Here is a 21,937-nt window from a genome sequence, read left to right as displayed (position 1 = left end):
AAAAGAAAAAAAAAGAAAAAAAAAGATTCCCTGACACTGTCCCTTTAAAATTTAGCACCACATTCTCCTTTGAGATACACACATGCCTCTCATTGTGGTCAATGAAAGTAGCACATGTGCATCTGAGGGCAGAGGCTGTGAACGTAATATTTTATGAAGCACTTTATTAAGTCAAAATAAAACGTCACAGTCTCTATACAAGACTTCCTTGCTACAGATGCTCTACCCTTCCTCGTTGCACACAATACCTTAAGTTGACAATGAAATTTCTGGATTCATAGCTAGGGTAGTTATATGCCTTCAAAATATTGGTTAAAGCAAGCAAGCTTAAAAGAAATAAAGTGCATCACTGGAAGATAGCATCCCCTCACATAGATGGATCTTATTACTGTGTAAAGAAAAATAAAACCAGGAGGAAGAAAGATGTAGAGTGAAAATGCATTAGCAAATACAGATAAATTTGTTTTTAATAAAGGAGTTAATTTTCTTTCAATCCTATATAAAACAATAGCAATTAAAAACTTCATTTTGAAAGTAAAATATTTACATATGAACAAGTAACTGTGCAAAATTTACATGAAAAAAATGGAAAGACAGGATTTCCTAAAAGACAAAATAAAAGGTGTAACAGTTGTCAGGTGTTGATAAAAATACTGATCAGCATTCAGTTTACACGCAAGAGAGTTAAATTCTAACATGAGAGTTCACACGAAGAAAGCCAAAGTATTTACAGTCATAAAAGTACTATCAATAGACAATTTAATACAATAACCTCTGAAAATATAAAGAACCAATTAGTATATTTGTAATAAAAAAATAGGTACAAAGAAGGGACTTTGCTCTGGACATCTTTAAAGTAGGCCCACAGCTTGCATACAGTCTTTTAGCAAAATAATTATAGTTTACATAGCCATTTTTTATGTTATGTGCCAAAAATTATGTACAATTACTGACAAAATACACCAACCATTTTTCAACACTTGATTCACACTGAGAAACAGTCTTTTTGATGATTCCTCTCAACTTTGATTTTATTTAATCTAAGCTTTCACTTTTGCTAAAAAACACAGTGCAAGTAAAATATATTTATGCTGAAAAGGTTTTTCTTTTTTCTTTTTTTTTCTTTTTTCTTTTTTCAAACTTTACAGCTTTACAAACTATAGTAAATAAAATGCATTTTTACAGATGCTGATAAAACATTCAGAAGTAACCCTCCTTTATGGGATTTCAGGGCCTCTAATAAGCAATAATGTGATTAAAAATTGAGGTTATGTTTCAATTAATTGTATATCCCTCTAGAATTTGAACATTTTGGGGAAAGATAAATATTCTTAAAAATCAGTTTGCTTTGCTAACTGACTGTTTAAAAAAAAGCTAAATGAAATGAGGTCATCTGCTGTAGACACACCTACATAATAAATTTAGTTAAGTAAAACTGAACTAAAATGCACAATTAATGTTGAAACTGCTACAGGTATGACAAAGGGTAGCTAGTTATTTGCTAAAAGATTCCATCAGTCTTTATATATGGCTTGTTTGGCAAGAAGGCCACTCAATCAAGAGATGAGTTAAAATTTAATTGTCCATTTATAGTATCCACAGGCCTTGTAAGTATCCTCACTGTTACAGAAATGTATTTCTCTTGTACTGAAGAGTTTATTTATAAACAGGAATATAAAACTGTTCCATGTAAAGAGGTGGTTGTTTTTTAAACAAGATCCCATTTGCTTGTTACAAAAAGGCGTAATCTGCAAATATATAAAAAATGTCCTCAGGCATCTCTCCGTCAAAAATACCTTGATCTTTTCCATTTTACTTAAGGAATGCTTTGTATAGCAATAGTGAATGGCTTGTCTCTCGCTCATTTTCTAAACAAAATATGAGGTCCCTGAGGTTCACCCGCGTTATCCTTTGTCGCGTAAACTGTCTGGTTGTTCCAACTCCAGAGCTGCCTGGGACTGGTGTACTTGTACTGGATCCCTGGAGGTGAAAAGAAAAGCTACAGTCAGAATGTTTAAACATCCACAGAGAATGCTTAGTGGCAAGAATTTGTGACAGTTCTACAAACAACAAAACGTGATATAAAGTGAGGGCTGCTGACAGAATGATATCTAATACTGTATGCTATTAGACTGGGGAGATACTTTGCTTTCTAACAGCAGCATAGTTCTGAGCTGACTGAAGCTCCCAGTGTTCTAATATACAACCTGCAAAAAACGAGTCCTCTTATTATCCACATCATGTATTGGAAAACACTATCCAATTCATGTCCTTAAACAACGTTTAGTAGATACTAGTACTGCACAGATGTAGCCATAAAATAAAGTTTTCAGAAGTGCCTGAGTGATTTAGGATCCTCAGTCCCATTTTAAAAAGTGACTTAGGGCGAGATCCACATTCCCACTCCAACCCCTTTACACAGGGTAAAAGGACCTTTGTTGTAAATGCTCCATAAAGACTTGCATCCAGCTGGGGGAGAATTCCCCCAATGCAGGCACCGTGGAAGTCTGCCATAAAAACTGCCTTCTGAGGACCCCCCCTCACAAGCTTTGGTGTATGGGGTGTGCTGAAGACAGGGTGTGTCAGGGGCAGGCCCCAACCCACAGGTCAGTTGGGGACAGGCTGCCATGACTTAGAAAGACCCCCAGGGCTGTGAACATTATACCAGGGGCACCAGAGCAGCAGCCCATGATCAGGAAGGGCACAAAGGTGGTTTAAAACTACCTTAGCCCACTGCCACCCCCGAAATACAGCACAGAATCTCACTGTAGGAGATTAATTCCTATTGACTTTCAATGGGATTTAAGATCCTGAATCACCCAGATGCTTTTGGTTTTTAGATCATCTTTTTCTTGAAAGTGAAGCATCAGGCAGCTTCTACTCTTCCCACCAAACATCACAACTTGCTGGTCTCCTGTGTGAGAGGTTGGATTTTTTTATTTTTGTAAACACTATCTAGCAGGGTCACACATGCATCCTATGCCATGCCATGCTCCATGTGAGGGCATAAAGGGCAAAGTGACCAGGCCCCTCCCCCCAGTTCTCTTGCAGTTGGAAGCCCGTTTGTTGAGGGAGAAGGAGGGCAGGTTGTGGAACGCACACCGAACTACAACAACATCTCAAAGAACCAGAGTTACTGTAGGGAAAGTAACAGTTCAAGTATGTATCAGTGTGGATGCCACTATGCCTGCAGGATGATGGAACTGAGGAGCTCCAGCTGCATCAGTTGAACAAGGACTGTAGTACTGCTCTCCTAAGCTTGGCGTCTGACTTACTAGCTAAGTCCAAGGCACAGTATTTGACAAAAGGCCAGTGGGTTACTCCATGTTGCTGCCTTACAGATCTCCAATACTGGCACCTTCCAGAAGCAGGCAGACAAAATTGCTTGTGCTCTGGTGGAGTGGTCTTGATGTTTAGTAGGGGAGGTACACCAGCCAGCTGGTAACCGTGAGATACACCTGTGTTAGCCATTTTGATATCCTCTGTGAAGATATGGCTTGACCTTTAGAATGTCTGGCTACATCCTGGTAGTTTATTGCCAACAGTCTATATGTCAATATAATAAAGTGAAATCCTGGAAACATCAAGTGCACACAGTTTTCCCTCCTGGTGCCAAGTGTGGTTTCAGGAAGAAGGCAATAAACTTACATGACGGGCTCAGATCATGTTCCAAGACTACCTTCCAAATGAACTTTGAATAAGGTCTCAGCACTTCTTTATCTCTATGGGACGTCATTTGGTGGTGGTGAGGTTCAGCCATAAGTAAGTGCCTGAAGGTCACTCACTCTCCTGGCTCAAACAATATCCAGCAGGAATCATAGACATGTGTGGCTGGAAGTGATTTTGAAAGGTCATTAAGTCCAGCGCCCTGCACTGAGACAGGACCAAGTAAACCTAGACCACCCCTGCCAGGTATTTGTCCAACCTGTTCTTAAAATCCTCTGATGATGGGGATTCCACATCCTCCCTTGGAAGTCTATTTCAGAACTTAACTACCCTTATAATTTAGAAAGTTTTTCCTAGTATCTAACCTAAATCTTCCTTGCTGCAGATCAAACCCATCACATCTTGCCCTACTTTCAGTGGACAGAGAACAATTAGAGAGACAAGGTGAAGGAGATAATATCTTTTATTGGACCAATTTCTGTCGGTGAGAGAGACAAGCTTTTGAGCTACATAGAGCCCTTCCTCAGGTCTGTGAAATGACTTGTCTATGCTACAAAAATAAATAGACCTATCTTAGGTCAACTTACAGCCACCACATTAATTACCACTGACCTTCCTTGGGTCAGTGGAGTGTGTCCTCACCAGGGGCACTTCCACCAACTTAAGAGGGGCAGTGTAGGGAGCAGAAAGCCTGGTCCCTCAGCTTCGCTGGCAGCTCCCTGCCAGGAGCCTGGCTGCCCCACAGGTTCCTGGCGGGCTGTCCCCTGCCCCCCCACGGCTCCCCACTGGGAGCCAGACGAAGCCGCCTGGGGCTTCTCGCCTCCCAGCTGGAAGCCGAGGGAAGCCACCCGGGGCTTCTTACCTCCCTGTTCCCCGCCAGGAGTGGGGTCCAGCTGCTCAGTTCTCCAGGAGAGCGGGGAGCAGCTGGGTTCTAGCTGCCTAGCTTTCTTGTCAATTTCAAATTGACAGGAATGACAGCCAACAGCCGATGTAAGGAACACGGTGTCTACACTGACTCTGCATCTCCCTAATTACACCAACATAAACCCTACACTTCTCGTTGAGGTGATTTTATGATGTCAACATAGCAGGGAAGTTATATGGGTGAAAGGAATATTTCAGTGTGTGCACCTCCACTGTTTTGTCGACAAAAGCTGACTTACATCAACAAAACTCTAGTGCAGACCAGCCCAAAAGTACCCAGTTCACAGCTAAATAGAGGTCGAACAGATAGTTTAGCCTAAATAGTCACCACATACACAAAGGGGCCATGGGGCCTTGATGAGCTGCTTCCTATCACAGTCCCCATAAGCTATACCTCTCCAGGAACCCAAGTTCTAGACTTGTTCAACTTTAAACTTGATGTAGTTCACTGGCATTTTGCAATCTGTAACTGCCCCAAAGTAAACTGCAAAATAAAAACAAAAATAAACAATAGTTTAAAGTAGGGTGACCATATTTTTCCCCAAGGGAAAACGAGACACCATTCAAGGTGAAGTGGCTCGTTAACACCTCTGTAGTCATAGGACAAAAAAGTAGGTTAGTAGGTTTCAGATTGTTGTAATAAGCCATATATCCAGGACACTACAGGGATATTAATGGGCCACTTCACCTTGAAGGATCCCTTAGAATGTGTGCTAACTATTTATGCTAAACTATCTATCTGTTCAACCTTGTATTTAGCTGTGACACTCTAAGGCTATATCTACACTAGCACTTTTGATGGTCAGTGGCATGAAAAAACACAACCGTGAATGATATAAGTTTCATTGACAAAAGACGCTCTCCCACCAACATAGCTACCGCCGCTCGTTGGGGGTGGTTTAATTATGCTGATGGGAGAGCTCTCCCTTCGGCGTAGAGCAGTTATATGGGAGACCTTATAGCAGTGCAGCTGAAGTGGTATAGCTGTGCCACCGTAAGGTGTGTAGTGTAGACATAGCCTAAGTACCTTTCCCAGACCTGAGGAAGAGCTCCGTGGAGTTCAAAAGCTTGTCTCTCTCACCAACAGAAGTTAGTCCGAAAAAAGATATTACCTCATCCACCTTGTCCTGGGACTCACAGGGGTACACCACCACTGCATACAACATGTTCAATAACTGTTCACCATCCTCTTTACAACAGCCCCAAACATATTTGAAGATTACTTATCAGGTCACCCGAGTCTTCTTTTCTCAAGACTAAGTATGCCCAGTTCTTTTTACCATGCCTTGGAGGTCAGATGTTCTGAATCTTTTAGCATTTTTGTTGCTGTCCTCTGGACTCTGTCCAATTTCTCCACATCTTTCTTAAAGTGTGGCACCAAGAACTGCACATAGTATTCCAGCTGAGGCCTCACTAGTGCTGTGTAGAGCAGCACAATTGCCTCCTATGTCTCACATACCACACTCCTATTAATACACCCCAAAATGATATTAGCCTGTTTCACATTGCTGTCTCATTCAGTGTGATCTACTATAACTCTCAGATCCTATTCAACAGTACCATCACCTAGCTAGTTATTCCTAATTTTGTAGCTGGGCATTTGATTTTTCCTTTCTAAGTGCAGAACCTTGCACTTGTGTCTACTGAATTTCATCTGGTTTATTTTAGCCCAATTCTCCAATTTGTCAAGGTCGTTCTGAATTCTAATCCTGTACTACAAAGTGCTCTAACTCCTCCCAACTTGTTTTCAGCCACAAATTTTATCAATACACTCTCCACTCCATTATCCAAGCCATTAATGAAAATATTGACTAGTATTGGACCCAGGAGAACCCCAGTAGCCGGACCCTCCCAGATTGACACTGAACAATTGATAACTTCTCTTTGAGTACAGGCTTTTCAAACAGTTGTGCACCACCTTATACTTAGGCTTAGAAGGATTCGATTTTTAATAGGTAAATGTCGATGAACGTCAATTTCATCATACATACACAAACTGATAAAATATTTCCATCAATAATAATTGAAAATTTACTGGATTGTCAAAGTTAAGAAAAATGCTGCCTGAGAACTTTCAAGTTTGATTTAAGGCTAAAAATTCTGACATAGGATATCGACAGTTTGTGTTTTAACAGTTATAAAGCTTAAAACTTTTTTATTTCAACATCTACTGTCATTAAATACTGTGTGACCCTCTGTGAATGGGGTTCTCCTCTAGGCCTGGAAACCCTGGCTGATAAATCCTCCTGGTAAATTATGGCATACATAGTCTACTGAGGTATCTTCACCAAGTGTGCTTATTATTGTTTCTTCCTTCAGCTCCAGGTACAATACAATATGGTAGCAAGGGGATAGAGGCCCCTTTCCTACTCCCTGGCTCAGCCTTTTATACTGCTTACCTTCTTCTCCCAGCTAGTGAGCTAATTACCTCACAAACTCATCAGGTTCTGTATAGATGCAAGTAATCTCTTCTGTTCTCCCAAACCTGCTCAAGCTACTTCACTCCCTCCTACTCTAGCCCTTGGTGAGTTAAGTGACCTGGGTGCTCGTTTCCAAAGGGCTCTATTTGTAGATGCTAATAGCACTCTGTCACAGACGCATAATTTCCCACAATTGTGAAAGTTTAAATAGTTACAAATAAAAAATAAATACTTCAAACACATGATTTTGTGCAACTGGAATATTGTGCAAACTGGAAAATTATAAAAAATAAAAATCAAATTCTGCCAAGCCTATTTATTAATTTAATCTAGACCACATTTCCTAGTCTTCTTTAGAGAATATCATGTGGGATGGTGTCAAAAGCCTTATTGTAAAAAATATATATATATATATATATCAACCCTACTGCTTCCCCCTTATGCACTAGGTCAGTAACCCTGTCGAAGAAGGAAGTTAAATTGGTTTGGAATGATTTGTTCTTGATAAATCCAGGCTGGCTATTCCTTATAATCCTATGATCCTCTAGGTGCTTACAAATTGGTTATTTATTTATTTCAGTATCTTTCCAAGTATCGAAGTTAGGCTGACTGCTCTATAACTCCCTGAATTCTCTTTATTCCCCTTTTTAAAGACAGTTACTACATTTGCCCTTCTCCAGTCCTATGGGATCTCACCCATCCTCCATGATTTCTCAAAGATATTTGCTAACAGTTCTAAGACTGCTTCAGCTAGCTCCCTAAATATCTGAGGATGAATGTCATCAAGACCTGATGACTTGAATACATTTAACCTTATCTAAATATTCTTTAACCTTTTCTTTCCTATTTAGGCTTCCCTCTTGTTAATGCTAATTGTGCCGAGTATGTGGTCACTATTAACCTTTTAAGAGCGAGTCTACACTAGAAATAGTAGTAGTAGAAGCTGTACACATCTGGTGAAGACCCTCTATGCCAACATGACTTATTCACACAACCCTGAGCAACATAAATTATACCAACATAAATGGTAGTGTGTACATGTCCTTAGTGAAGACTGAAGCAAAATAGGCATTAAACACTTCAGCCTTCTTGATGTAATCAGGTATTAGATTTCCTACTCCACTGAGGACCTACATTTTCCATCATCTTTATCTTTCTCCTAATGTACTTGTAGAACTTCTTGTTGCCTTTTATGTTCCTTGCTAGATATAACTCATTTTGTGCCTTTGCCTTTCTGATTTTGTCACTACATGCTTGTGCTATTCTTTGTACTTCTCCTTAGCAATTCGTCCATGTTTCCACTTTTTGTAGGATTCTTTTTCAATTTTCAAGTCATTAAAGGGCTCCTGGTGGAGCCATATTGGCTTCTTACTATTCTTTCTATATTTCCTTCACATGGAATAGTTTACAGTGTTGTGCCTCTACTTCTGTCTTCTTGAGAAACTGCCAGCTCTCCTGAACACCTTTTATCCCTTAGATTTTTTTCCCGTGGGACCTTACCCACCAGCTCTCTGACTTTGTTAAGGTCCATTATTTTTAAGTCCATTTCTTTATTCACTGCTTTCACTCCTTCCTTTCCATAGAATCTTGATCACTTTCACCACTTTCAGAGTGAGGTGATATAAGGAAACATTTTGAGAAGCTTGAATGGAGGACCACCAAATTTGGTTCAGTCTGCCTCTGGAACAGGTTCTCTAACCAGTAAGCAAGTGTGTAAGAATCCCTTCAGAAACTTAGATATTATGGGTTGAGAAAGAGAGCACTAACAGTAAGCAGAGGACTTTTGGTAGCAAGTCCTTGGCCAGGTGCACACCTTACCAGGTTGCCTATATAAAGAACTCTTCTATTTCAATGGGTACATCAGTCTGGTAGGTATCTTCCCACACTGAACCAGAATTTCCTGGTCCTGTAGGGAGCAGTCTCTATCCATGGTACTTAATCAACCAACAGCCATGCTGCCAGGTGCAGCACCTCCAGGTCTGGATGGGGTATCTGGCTGTGGTGCTGAGAGATCAGATCCAAGCAGTACAGAAGCTGGATTGGATGCTAACTCGCTTTGATGACACCAAGTCCAGAACCTGAGCCTCCAGACACAAAGGGCAGATATAAGCGATCTGTCAGCCAAAACTGCCTCTGCCAATCAGGGGCAATAAGAATGGCTATGGCTTTGTCTTTCCTGATCTTGCAGATTATTTTTTCCACCAATTCCCTGACTCCCAGAGTAGAGTAGGCCTGTTCCACTATAGGAGGAAAACATCTGGTAGCTATGCTGGATTCAGTCTGTCTCTGGAGCAAAAGTTCTGACACTTTACATGGCCCTTGGTGGCAAACTAACCTATAAGGAGAAATCCCCAAAAATGGAATACTGGTCCCATGACGGATCTGTGCAGGGACCATTCGTGATTGGTCAAAGACGGTCTGCTCAGGAAGTCTGCCATATTGCTGCTGACTCCAGGGATACGAAAGACCTTTGGGGTCAATCCACTCTGGTGACACCAAGCCCAGAACCTGATAGCCTCCAAACAGAAAGGGCAGGTGTCCCCTTGTTTGCTTATGTAGTGCATAGTTATTGTGTTGTCTGAAGATCTGCACTATCAAATTTCAGAAGGCTGGCAGGAATGTCCCACACAGGTCAGTCGGATAGCTTTGAGTACCTCTACATTGTCCACTGGCTTAATTGCAACTGGTCAGCCCAATGTCACTCATCTCCTTTGTAGCTGTGCTAGGAAAGGATCTCTGGTAACTGGTCTAGGGTTGCTCTTAGACTATAATGAGGAGACATCCCTGCTCAATGCTGGGAAGAAGGTGCAATCTGATAAGGAATAGTATTCCTCAAATGGCTGTGCTGAGGGGTGATGTCCAGCTGTTGTGGGCCTGGGGAGGATCTTGATGGTTCCATAAAGATGTACCTCAGTCCCATAATCTCTGCTGCTGCTAGTGCCTTCATCGATGCTGATGCCTGCAACGCCAGCTTACTTGGTACCACTCTCTTAGCAGAGTACTTAGGCGCCCTATCCTGAGAGAGGAAAAGACCCATCTCTCCTCAATGCTTGATGCAGTGTGTAGCCTCAACTCAGCCCTTCCTTTCAGCCTCACCCTTATGCTGAGCACCAGTGTCAGTTCCGATGTCATCCATCCCAGAGGGGCCAGAGCCAAGTCTGTCGGTCCTGGCACAGAAGTGATAGCCTGCTTCGGTACTGAGACAGCAGTGCCTTATGCTGACAGCCCTGGTGCCAGTGTGATTGTCACTGGATGTAGCTGGTGTCAATTTTGCCAGAATTTTCTTGCCTACCTTCCTTTCACTGCTAGAGCATGCAGTGGTGTGTCTGCTTGGAGGCGCACTCACTGAGGATAATCCTTTGGGTTCCTTGGAGCTGGGTCTAAGGTGACACGCACCATGTGTCCCTCGACTTGCGAGTTCTCGTTGAGAAGGATTTACACACCAAATACTTCTGAAGGATGTGGCTCTCTCCCAGACAGGAAAGGCAATGCCTACACCCTTTAATGAGGGGAATAAGTCCACCATATGTCAGGCGGGCTTAAATCCTGATGGTTTAGAGACTGCCAAGGCTGTTGGCACGAGATGCCTTACCCCATTGTCCAGGGAGTTAATCACAGAGCATGCCTTTTTTGGCAAACATCCAAATTAGTGAATAAATCAAAGAGAAAGAGGGTGAAGTAGTATTTCTTCAACCTCATCTTCTAGGTTCAGTTTGAAGCTAGGAGAAAGGTAACAGGCTGGACACTCACCAGATTCCAGCACTGCCACAAGTGGTAAGAGGGAAATGAAGGAGGGTTGTGGCTGTTCTGCCCCTGAAGCCCTTGAATGGAAATATGAGGCTGCGTTGGATGCCAGTGATGCTCCAACTCACACTGCTATTCAAAAAAATCCAATCTCACATGCATGAGGCACATGCGCACCTACACTGGGATCCAGGCTGACACACATTCAAAGGACAGTTTATTTTACACAGAGGAAAGGCCGTTGCCCTGAATCACTGCCGTAGAGAATTTCTGTGCAATTAAACATAGGTTTGGCTATCGTGGGAAGAACATGCCTCTTAGACCTAAACCAACAGTAAGATATGTGCATATTAATAAAAATAGGAAAAAAGAGTAAGTGAAAAAGCCAGGTAAAAATGAAGGACCCAATTGGAGAAAGCGTGGGGAATGACAGAGAAAGTGCCCACACTGCGATGTAAAGGGGCCTTAAAGTCAAAATTATATTAAATGTAACAGTAGAGAAGAAATTAGGGGGAAAAGTTATGCTATAATACAATATAATACTGAAACCAAAATAGTCACGTTTTTAAAATGTTACAGCAAGCCACAGTACAATGCAATTAAATATATCATTTTAAAGTTGACCGATTTTCATTATGCTGACAGCATAAATACGGACAGAAAAAGCAAAAACACAATTTTCCATAAGATGCCTTAATATAAAGAAATCTGTCAAATTAATTTACTATTACCAGTTTTATGTAAATAAAATACTAGAGCTTGTTTGAATAACTGGATTGGAAAAACAGGCTGGTGGTGCACATAGGTGTCATAGATGTTTCCTTGTTGCTGATTAAAATATTCAGATATATGTGGAGAAGTGCTATGACCAGCAGATGGCATACACAGGCTAACATGTCTGCTTGTGCCTTAATTTTAAAAAGGCTTTATTGTCTACATGACTGCTACTGCTGCTTTATAATAAACGATTTTAAAATACAAAAAGGAAAAGCTCCCAGGTGGGATGGAAATGCACTACAATATTAGAAGTCTGTTGATAAGGTTTATTTAAAGAAAAGCAGAGTTCAGTTAATTTTATATGTTTTACCACCACTTCACTTTACTTTATTTGAAAGGCAGCAACATTTTATTGGAATAGTATTCTGGTTATAACATGATAATAGGTAATTAGTCATATTCTCCTAGATCTCTTTAGTACCAGATGATACATCAGGAAGGTCTCAAGTATGTTCCACTAGTGGGCCCAGAACTCAGAAGGTATACCCTGTAGTTTCATTTATTTTAAAAAAGGGATGTTCTGCAGAAATAGTACAATAAAGATTCAAGAAAAACTACAGTAGTTTAAACCAATGTAAATGAGATACTAAAAAAATGGACTGTAATACAAGCCTCTAGATCGCCAAGGAATATATTCATGCTCAGTCTACATTATTGATTAAGAAACTAATGTATTTGAGATTAGTGTCTCCCTAGCAGGTAGTTTATACTGTTCAGTGCAGCTATTCCCAGGTCCATAAAATTCTAATCATGACATCAGACTGGTACTTTTCAAGCAGGTTAATAATGTTCATTGACTCACCAGATAAAAAATTATCCTAATTACAGGACCAAAGGGCCAGATTTTCAGAGGTGTTTAGGATCTTTAAAATGCAGATAGGCACCTACTAGGAACTTCAGAAGTGTCTAACCTGCACTAGGTGCCTATCTGCATCTTTATACCTTTCAAAATCTGGTCCTAGGTATTTCAGAACAAAAATATAGGGCATTTTAGGAAAGTGACACCGATATTACATAATATAGAGAGCTTACCATCCTTAGAGCTTGTGAAAATTTCTGAACTGAACCCAAAACCACAATCTAAACCAAGTACTTCCTAAAGGTTCAATGAACTTTTTGATAAACTTAAATAGGGATTTTGGTATAGTCCAAAAACTAGTTGAATTTCAGATCCGTTGGAAAGATTGTATATGTGTGATGGAGATTGGGAGCAGGAGACTGGGAGGAAGGGGGGAGTGTTGTGCTAGTATGGGGAAATATCAAAGTAAGTTTTTTTTTTTGTTTTGTTTTGTTTTTTTTAATTCTGAAAAACTCACTAGCTCCCCAATTCTGCACTGAGTTCTGTGTGAGTGGACTCCTTCATAGAACTCAGGGCAGCTCCAAGGCTTAAGGGATGTATGTTAATGTACGAATATTTAGGTTGTTCTTTCAGAATCATGCAAACCCCAAATTGAAAACAGCCTGGGAACCAAAAAAATCATGCCCAGATTGTATGTTAGTGTAAGATTTGACAAAACATGTAAACATCAGTGTTGGCGAGTTTCAGACACCCACTGTCACATATAGAAATATTGTTGCTATATTCCTCAGTAACATCAGACACTTGTGAATCTTAAAGAACCTGTGTGTGTGTGTGTGTGTATATATATGTGTGTGTGTGTGTGTGTGTGTCTGTGTGTGTGTGTGTGTGTGTGTGTGTGTGTGTGTGTGTGTGTGTGTGTGTGTGTGTGTGTGTGTGTGTGTGTGTGTGTGTGTGTGTGTGTGTGTGTGTGTGTGTGTGTGTGTATATTAAATGTTTTATCTGAAATGCTCAAGTAGCTATTGTGTACAATATAAGGACCTAAAGGAGTTTTTAATGTAAAAGGTATGACCACAAATGTTTGAGTTGTGGCATACAAGGTGTTAAGAGGATTTTTTTTTTGCTAACTCTTTAATTAAATCAACTAGTCAGGTATGAAATACCTAAACAGATTACAAACTGTTTTACTGACTTCTGAAACAGCTCAATTACTATGCAGAGGTGACTTTTACATGTAATTAAGATTCAGCATTCTTTTGACATCAAAGGCTAACATTTACAAATCTGTGTCTAAGTACTGACAAACCTTATTTTCCACACTTCTTGTAATAAGCCCTAACTACAAACTGTATATAAATGGTGACACACGGAGCTCAATTTAAAAATGTCAACTGAAATGCAGCTAAGGCACAGCTGTGAATCTATCAGATCAAAAGCAGCTGGTTCCTAATTAATCAGACAAAAGATTAGATTTCTAAGAGAACCTGTTGCTAATTGGTTAACCAGTAATTGATTAATCTGAGATAACTAAATTAGTCAGAATACATCAAGTGTTCCTAGTGAATGCAAAATATATTCCATAACCGAGATGGTACTAAGAGAATAAGGTTGCACATTTAAGCATGTAGAAGTAGGCCGTGCCAACATTGTAACTGCATGGGCCACTGACGCTATTCCCGCAAATCATGACAATCATAAGTTTTCATTACGACATATTTCTTAGAGCACATCCATTTTTTTTATAGTCTTAAATAAGTGTGTAGCATCTTGCAATTTTGCTGTTGTGTTTATACTGTTATAATTGACCCATATATTTTTATTGGCTCAGATTATATATAGAATTATTTTCTCCCTAATCTATGTATTTTAATAACCCTGAACACTCATATACTTATGTTAAAAGGTTTTATTAGCATGATAAATAGGCAACTTTAATTTGTATGTTTGTATCTGTCAAAATATCATTTACTACTACCGTTTGTTGAATAATCAATTCCATGTTATAATGTGGTATCACATGATATCATAGAATTATTACTTTAAGAGCTGACTAAGCAGCACAAGATGATGAACTATTCTGAAATAAATGTCTTGTTTTCATGCAAATTATCCTACCAATAAAGAATATGGGATGCTTAATACAGAAAATGACCTATAGGCAGAACTGTTTTTATACGCTGCTATCAGTTTTGCATGAGCTATCAGTTGGAGAGCAACCTCTTTGCCAACCACAAAGTCAGAAATTACAGAGCAAAGCCTTAGAACTGTGCCAACTCCAAGAAGTTGTAGTTCTTTTAAGCATTACAGAAATTGTACTTTCAACAGGTCTTGCGCACAGGAAACACTGACTCTATTTCCTGTTTGTTAGTAAGTCTGTAAATGCACCAGAGCATAAAGCATACAGATTAAAGTTACCAAAAATAGAGTATACTGATGTCTTAAAGCCAAACATTAAATCTCCCCAGCAACTCCACTTCTCTCCCCCCCAACCTAGTGTAACTATGCCTGGCAGAAATTAAACTGTTAAAACTAACTAAAAAAGAAAAAAATGGTTGAATTGATTGTCCTTAATGTCATCAAAAACTAGAGAAAAAAAATACTGGCAAATAAATATTTAGAAACCATGCAAATTTTATAGGATGTTCCTGCTATCTAATTCAGTGATGATTTCAAACTACCTTGCTTAGTCATTTTAGCAGGGCCGTGGCCCCAATGGCATTAATTTCTCAAAGAGGAAGTTATTTACCTACCAGTAATTGGAGGTTCTTCGAGACAAGTGGTCCACTATCTACATGCCCCTGTGGGTACGCATTCACCCCATGCACATGGAGCTGGAGAATTTTGAAAATAGTGTCTGTTGGTCTGCATGTGCACTCTGGCTCACCTTATGCCTCCAACCGAGGAGATAAGAGGGTGTGACAGACCAACAACCTCTCAGTTCCTTCTCTACCATGAATCAGAGAAGATTTGAAGCAGAAGGGAAAGACAGCAGGAAGTGCAATACAGATAGGGACTGCACATCGCGAAGAACCTCCTGTTTCTCACTGCACTTTAAAATAATTTCTGCTGCTCCGAAAACTTTCAGTGACAAGGGAAGAGAATAGTGAAAGGGAAAGACTTTGCTGCAGAGTACAGGGTAACAAAAACCATAGCATATCTGCATGCAAGAGATACAATTATACTTTACCTCTGTCCCTGATCCAGACCCTGGAGAATCCACTTTTCTCTTCTTTCTAGGACCAATTGCAGCTAATGCAGTTAAGTTGGCATCCCTCTGTCTCATCTGGGCTAGTTCTTGTTGCTGCATCTGTGGTTTTCAGAACAGAGGCACAATTCATTTTTTTCCCCTTCTGATTTTCTGAGACTATTTAGATTGTTAAACGACATGCTCATCTGAACACATACCTCCTTGGCCTTCTGCTTCAACCTAAGCTGTTCTGGGTCTTCTTGTCTAGACCGAGACTGTATATTGGTAAAGGATGTAGGGGGAAAAAAAGTACATAAATTACTGAAATTGCAAAAAAGTAAACACTAATCTATATGTAGTTTCTTGGCATGTATTGTTTCATCAGCTTCGAAGGGAATAGAGGGCGCTCAGAACTTCTAAAAAAAATCAAGCCACTTTGTAGATATCTAAAAATAACTTTACGTGCCTAACTTAGCGTGCCCAAATTTGGAATTTGTTCCCTTAATGCAAGTCTCTCTATTACACATATGGCTCCCAGTTCTATGGATTTCTAAGGCACCCATCGCTGCAGTACAGTTACTGAAGCTATGCTATAAATTCATTCAGTATTTCACTTAGTAACCCAAAAATCATTGCTAAATTCACTGTTTCGGTATTTCACTGAGTTACCTGAAAAATCACTTATTTCATTTCTTTATTCAGAGTCAGCATTCAGTAATAAAAAAATTACCACGCCGAATTCCCGCCAAATTCCCCCTCGCCGCCAGGGCCACCATCAGGCCCTTGCCAGAAAAAAGGTTCCCCACCCCTGACTTAAAGAAACAGAAAAATCAGGTTCTGAGAGTCAGCAAACCCCTTCTTCTATCCACTAAATACAATATTCATTTTCCAGTTCAAAAATTGCTTCATATGCAGATTTATTCTCTTAGTTTCTGCTTTCCGCACAGCAGGCAAGGAGATTAGTACACAATGGAGGACCAACGAGCTATAAAACATTGTAGAAGTCCATCTCTTTTGCTCAGAGGGGTGAAAAAAAAATTAGATTTAAAATCTAGTTTGTTTGTGGGAATGAAATGGGGCAGGTAGGAGGCTACATTACATGATTTACAGTGGAAAGCATAGCAGAGCTCTAACTAAAGTATGTCTCACCAAGCTCATAAATTTGAGACAAGAAACAGAGTCCTTTCTTTCACTGCATGTGTTACAGAATAAGAGGCACACTATTCTTTTTACGTCAGAAGTGACACTTTGCAAATCTAAGTGAAATCCAAGCACTTGCCTTTGCTGCACGCATTAAAATTTCCCTTTCTTGTTCATCTTTTCTCTGTTTTTCTATTTGATCAAGTTGTTCAAAGAACTTGAGCTGTGCCCGAACATCACTTGCTTGCTCATATCTTTCATCATCCTGAAAATGTGGTAAAAATTATTTTCATTACAAATCTTAAAAACAAAGTTGGTAGCTTGTACTGTATAGTTAAATAAGTTCACATGCTTTTAAGCTCAAATGCTCACTTAGTCCTTTTCAAAACACCAAGTTTATCTTTAAACCAGTTAAACTGTCTAAAACTCATTTAAAACAAAACAAAACAAGCTCTCTGTCCTGTTCCGTGATCTCATCAGAGTTTGACTTTTAAGTAATATCACATAACTTTGGTCTTTCAAACATGCATCACAGTTGTTTGGTTTTATTTTAAAGCTGCGGTCTGTGAGGCACAGTGTTCTATCACTTCTTGAATTAATCATATCTGTAATTCACATTTATCTGATAGCAGTCAGCCTCTTATCATAGAATCATAGGGTTAGAAGGGACAGCAAGGGTCATCTAGTTTAACGCTTTGCCAAGATGCAGGATTTGTTGTTCGAATTATCCAAGACAAATGGCTATCCAGCCTCCTTTTCAAAACCTCCAGTGAAGGAGCTTCCACAACCTGCCTGGGTAGTTTGTCCCATTGTCCTATTGAGACTATCTCCACTCCCAACCCCATCGCAGTGGTGAGAAGATGAAGGATGTTGATTAGACCAGCAGGGGATGACCACTTGCTTAGCAGAAAGATGATGCTCATTCAGCCTCTAAGCACCTTCCCACCCAGAATGCACATGGAGCACATGGGTAGGGTAGAGGTGGGAGGGAACAAACAGGAATATCCACCTCCCTTAGTTACTTATAGGCCAAATGGGATAAAGCAAGAGAACAGAGTGACTCCATCACAGCTCTTCCAGGCTAGGCCTGCAATTTTTAGTGCCCCAGAAGGCTGCCCCATCTGCCTTGCCCAACAGGAAGTTGTAGATGAAAGCTAGGTTTCCAGGTTTGCTGTGTGTATGGCCAGACTCCTTTATTTTTTTTTTGTTGGGGGCGGGGGGAGAGTAGGGGGAAAGGGATGAAGGGGAGAGAGGAAGAAGTTTGTTCCCCCTGGAAAAAAGTGTCCATCTTGGGGGCCTGTCTGGTTAGAATAGGAAGAATAAAGGATCATAATTTGAAAATGAGGGGCATGGGGTTGATAAATTGAGCTATTTTTACAACATGCAACTGGCATCCAGTGTGGAGAAGAGGGTTCTGGAGGCTAGTTCCTAGAGTTAGCCTGAGCATGAGAACCAGGAGATGGCTGGCATAGACCTTGTTAGCCTGCAGGGTGGGAGTGATGTCTTAAATCTTCTACAGATTAAAGCACTTCACCTGTACCCTAATTCTCTGTTGTGTTGGGAAGATGTTATGAGATTCAGCCTTGCTGCTGAATCCTGTCCAGGTACAAGAGGTTAGGCTGAGGGAAGGCTTCCCTCCTTTATTTGTGGCTGTATGCTTAAGGCCAGTTAATCCCACACTGGGCCCTATTAATACTTGACGGTGTGAAGGGGGACAGTTTCCTCCCATCAGTTTACTTAAGTTTTTAAAGTTGTAGTTTGCTGCTTTAAAACCATCCCCATTTCTTGTTTGTGTCTTCATTCTCTTTTGTTGATTATCTTAAATGTATAAACTTTTTTTTATAAAAGAAAGAAAATATCATTATGTGCACATACTACTCTAGTTTATTTATTCTCAAAAGGAAATCTCAAATCTGACAGGTTTAATTTTAAACCTACTATTTTTTTAAAAAGTTAGTGCAGAACATTCTTTTTAAATTTTATAGAAACACTACTGCATGGAATAAGTATTTTTGATTGGTTTTGGACAGGTACATTAACCAGTGTCTACACAGTGAACACGCTGAAACTAATTTTTTCTAAATTAGGACAGGTCTAATTAAACTTCTTGTACACTAAAAAAAAAAATATGATTCCTGCAAAAGGAACCGCAATAGGTAACCTTTCTGTAACAAATTTCTGTAGTCCAAGGAGAGATTTCTATCTTGTCCACTCAAATGATCAACGGCATACAGCAAAGAGAGAACCTCAAATTCTCAAGGCAGTGGCCTCAAAAAACATGAAAGCCTAAGGAAGCTGATCTGCAATACCACCACCCTGCAACCTCTCTCCTGTCTTTCATTTACTTCCATTCTGTCCCTTTCTGTATCGGGAGATGCCATCTTAGCACACAACTTGTGGCTGCCAGCAATACCAGTTCCCACAAAAGCTGTTATAACAGACAAGACCATGCACTCAAAAATACTACTACTCAGCTTTCGTCTAGACCCACCCTTGTTCTCGAGGTTGGAAATGCTCCCTACAAGCAGCCCCAAGTTTCAGTGTAGTCCATGATCAGATCTGAGAGCATATGCCAAGAGGTGAAAGCTCAATTTGTGGAATATTATCATTTGCACAATTAAAATTAATTACCTTATAAGAAATATTCTTTTGTTGGGCAGTCTCTGATACTTTTTCTACAAGGTTTTGTAACCTTTGTTGTGTTGCATGAGAGACGTAGCTAACTACATCAGGATGGATTTCCATTATTCCATGTTTTTTACCTGTGGTTAAAATTGAAAATGAAGCCTTTAGTACCACTCAGTTGCAAAGACATATTTTACAATACAGCTGATTTTTGCTAAACATAACTTCACAAATTTTTAAGAAATTCACAAACAAAAAATAGAGGGCTTTATGTATTTCTCAGCCAAGATTTAACATGAAATGCTGTAGGGAAGGTCTCACATTACTAAATTTTCATAATCATTAAGAAATATGCTGCAGAACATTTACCAGTATGCTGCTATTATTATTATTGGAGATAATTAAAATTAATGAACAAATTTTGTGATGTAGTATCATTGCTCTATTTACCCACTAAATTTACAGAAATAAGTAATTTACAATGGGTCTCACCATTAGTGTGAATTACTATACGGCTAGGAAAAATGTTTTTCCAGTTTTCACAACATTGTTTGCTGTTTTTTAGCTTATAGTGTAAAAAATTCAACAAAAGGTTTTCAATCAGCTTTAGTGATATATTTATTTTGATATAAAAACAAGCAACACCTATCCTAGAACCACAGTTTTAGGAGCTTCTCAAACCTATTTATTATTTTTCTAACATCATGGGTCTAGCAGTTGCAAATGGATGTCAGAAGATAAGAATGCATAAGACTATTCTGGCATACTTAATTATTTGTAAACCCATTTTTAAGGAAACTGATCTAGTGAAATTAGTATTTATAACAATTAAACTAGCAAGTGTCAACATACCTATTTCTAGTATCCTTCTTTGCAAAGATGCTGGAAGGAGGAAGGTTTCGTCTTTACAGGATCTTGTTAAAGTGCCCACTAACTCAGAGTTTGTTGCCAGGATCCGTGCGCTCTCTTCCGATAGGTTGACTCCAGCCATTGAGGCAACATCATTAATGTCATCATCATCCCTTGGGAAGAAAAAAAATCATTAGGGCAAGTATAGATATGCTGCTCAATGCAATGGTATATAACATAAGTTCTACAAATCAGCTGCATAAGAGGCTGACTTAAAAGCTCTTCAATTGTCAGTACTTAAGCCCGATCAAATCTACTTCCCAACAAAATAAAATCAGAATTTTAGAAGACTTAATTTTCTTGCTGCTTAATGGGATCAAACTTAGAATTAACATATCCTTCAGAATTATTCTCTCCCCATCCACCCAATCCCTAGCCTATGCGTATAAGTATTACACATCATAGGGAAGATGTCTGTTTGGAAAAAAAAGTGGAACCCAGAAAATAGGTGCTAGTAGGGAAAAGTAAGGACAAGAGAAACTGATCATGTGACAGCACAGTATAAATATACAACCCTATCATGCAGTATTAGTTATAGCTTAATTTTTTTTTATCAGTATATAAAAAAAACTTTTAAAAAATAACCCATTAGGAATCTAAAGCGCTTTGTAAATTCATTAGCAACCTGAGAGCCACTGAGCTCCTGTAGCTTTGCAAAACCTGACTAATCTAAGGGGGACTCAGTGTGTGAAATTGTGGATGCCTAAAGCTAGGGTTGCTGATTCTGGGCTCAGAGCTTTGTGCACACACTTGTATTAACCACACCCCCTCTGTGACAGATATGGCAATGTCCTGGACAAACCTTATTAAGTTATACCTTACTAAATTAAGTTCAATTATATCAGGAGTTCATTTTATTAAAAATGCAAACGTTTATGTAACATCTCCAGGGAGCAGACCTGACTAATGTAAACCTGGGGAAGTGTTATGAGTTTCAAAGGATTATTTGAAACAAACGTGAACTTCTGAGGTGGGTTTCCCAGGGAATCTTTAGGGGGAGGTAAATGCAAATGTAACTTCCCTGGTTATGCAAAAACTCAGCCTTTTGAAGCTATGCCTTGTCTATGAATTATGAATGACTCACAAATTCATGGGCATGCTTGTTCTGAGCCAAGGCAGTTATGAACTTGTAACCACAGAAAAGCCCATTGGTGGGGTCTGAAGGACTGTTCACCTGGCAGAGCCCTTACTGGAGTTGGAGAGCGATCTCCAGTAAACTTATTAGCATGCATGTAGATTCTATCATTGTTTTTAAGATGTTTAATGCTTTCACTTTAAGAATAAATGTGCTTGCTTAGGAAAAGCTATGTGGTAACTTATACCTATGGGCAATTATGCTGTTTTTAGCCTGTGGGGGGGAGGGGGGGGGGAAAGAAAGAAGGCATGCTTAGGCGGTCTGACTGGCTGCAGAATTCACAGGGTAGGCAGGGCACTGTGCAGCCGGGAAAAACCCCAGTCAAGAGGGAAAGGCGCACATCTCTGCCCAAGACAAGTGGCAGCTAGGGAGTCAGCAGCCCGAGAGTGAGTTCACTCGGTAAACAATAGAGGGGAAATACAGGTGTAGTCGCCCTGAACTGCGACACTGTGTAGCAGCACCTTCCAAAACATCTAGCAATGGGCCAAAATTCATAGCTCTCTTTTCCCATGAGTATATACAATACACACTTTACATTTACTGCAAGAACACTGCAAATGTACAGTACTGCAGTTAATAAAGCACACCTGTAAATTTGGCTTCATGGTACA

The 21,937-nt window shown here is 39.8% G+C and overlaps 1 protein-coding gene across 1 annotated transcript in view; it reads right to left on the bottom strand.

Annotated features, from left to right (window-relative positions):
* Positions 1 to 449: 449 nt before the first annotated feature.
* TAF4 (TATA-box binding protein associated factor 4) overlaps positions 450 to 21,937 on the bottom strand; it is a 58,018-nt gene continuing 36,530 nt past the window's right edge. Inside the window, exons 11-16 of the mRNA XM_067554132.1 lie at positions 20,135 to 20,304; positions 19,289 to 19,419; positions 16,797 to 16,922; positions 15,736 to 15,792; positions 15,518 to 15,637; positions 450 to 1,980 (exon numbers count right to left, since the gene is read on the bottom strand). Of these exons, the coding sequence (XP_067410233.1) occupies positions 1,813 to 1,980; positions 15,518 to 15,637; positions 15,736 to 15,792; positions 16,797 to 16,922; positions 19,289 to 19,419; positions 20,135 to 20,304 (772 nt within the window). The 3' untranslated portion in view covers positions 450 to 1,812. The remainder of the gene's footprint in view (positions 1,981 to 15,517; positions 15,638 to 15,735; positions 15,793 to 16,796; positions 16,923 to 19,288; positions 19,420 to 20,134; positions 20,305 to 21,937) is intronic.

The sequence above is a fragment of the Emydura macquarii genome, unplaced genomic scaffold (assembly GCF_026122565.2).
Source record: "Emydura macquarii macquarii isolate MOO-44397 ecotype Brisbane River unplaced genomic scaffold, CSIRO-AGI_Emac_v2 contig_1483, whole genome shotgun sequence".
NCBI lineage: Eukaryota > Metazoa > Chordata > Testudines > Chelidae > Emydura > Emydura macquarii.
The sequence above is the reverse complement of the archived record's forward strand: the minus strand, read 5'-3'. Positions and strand labels throughout refer to the sequence as shown.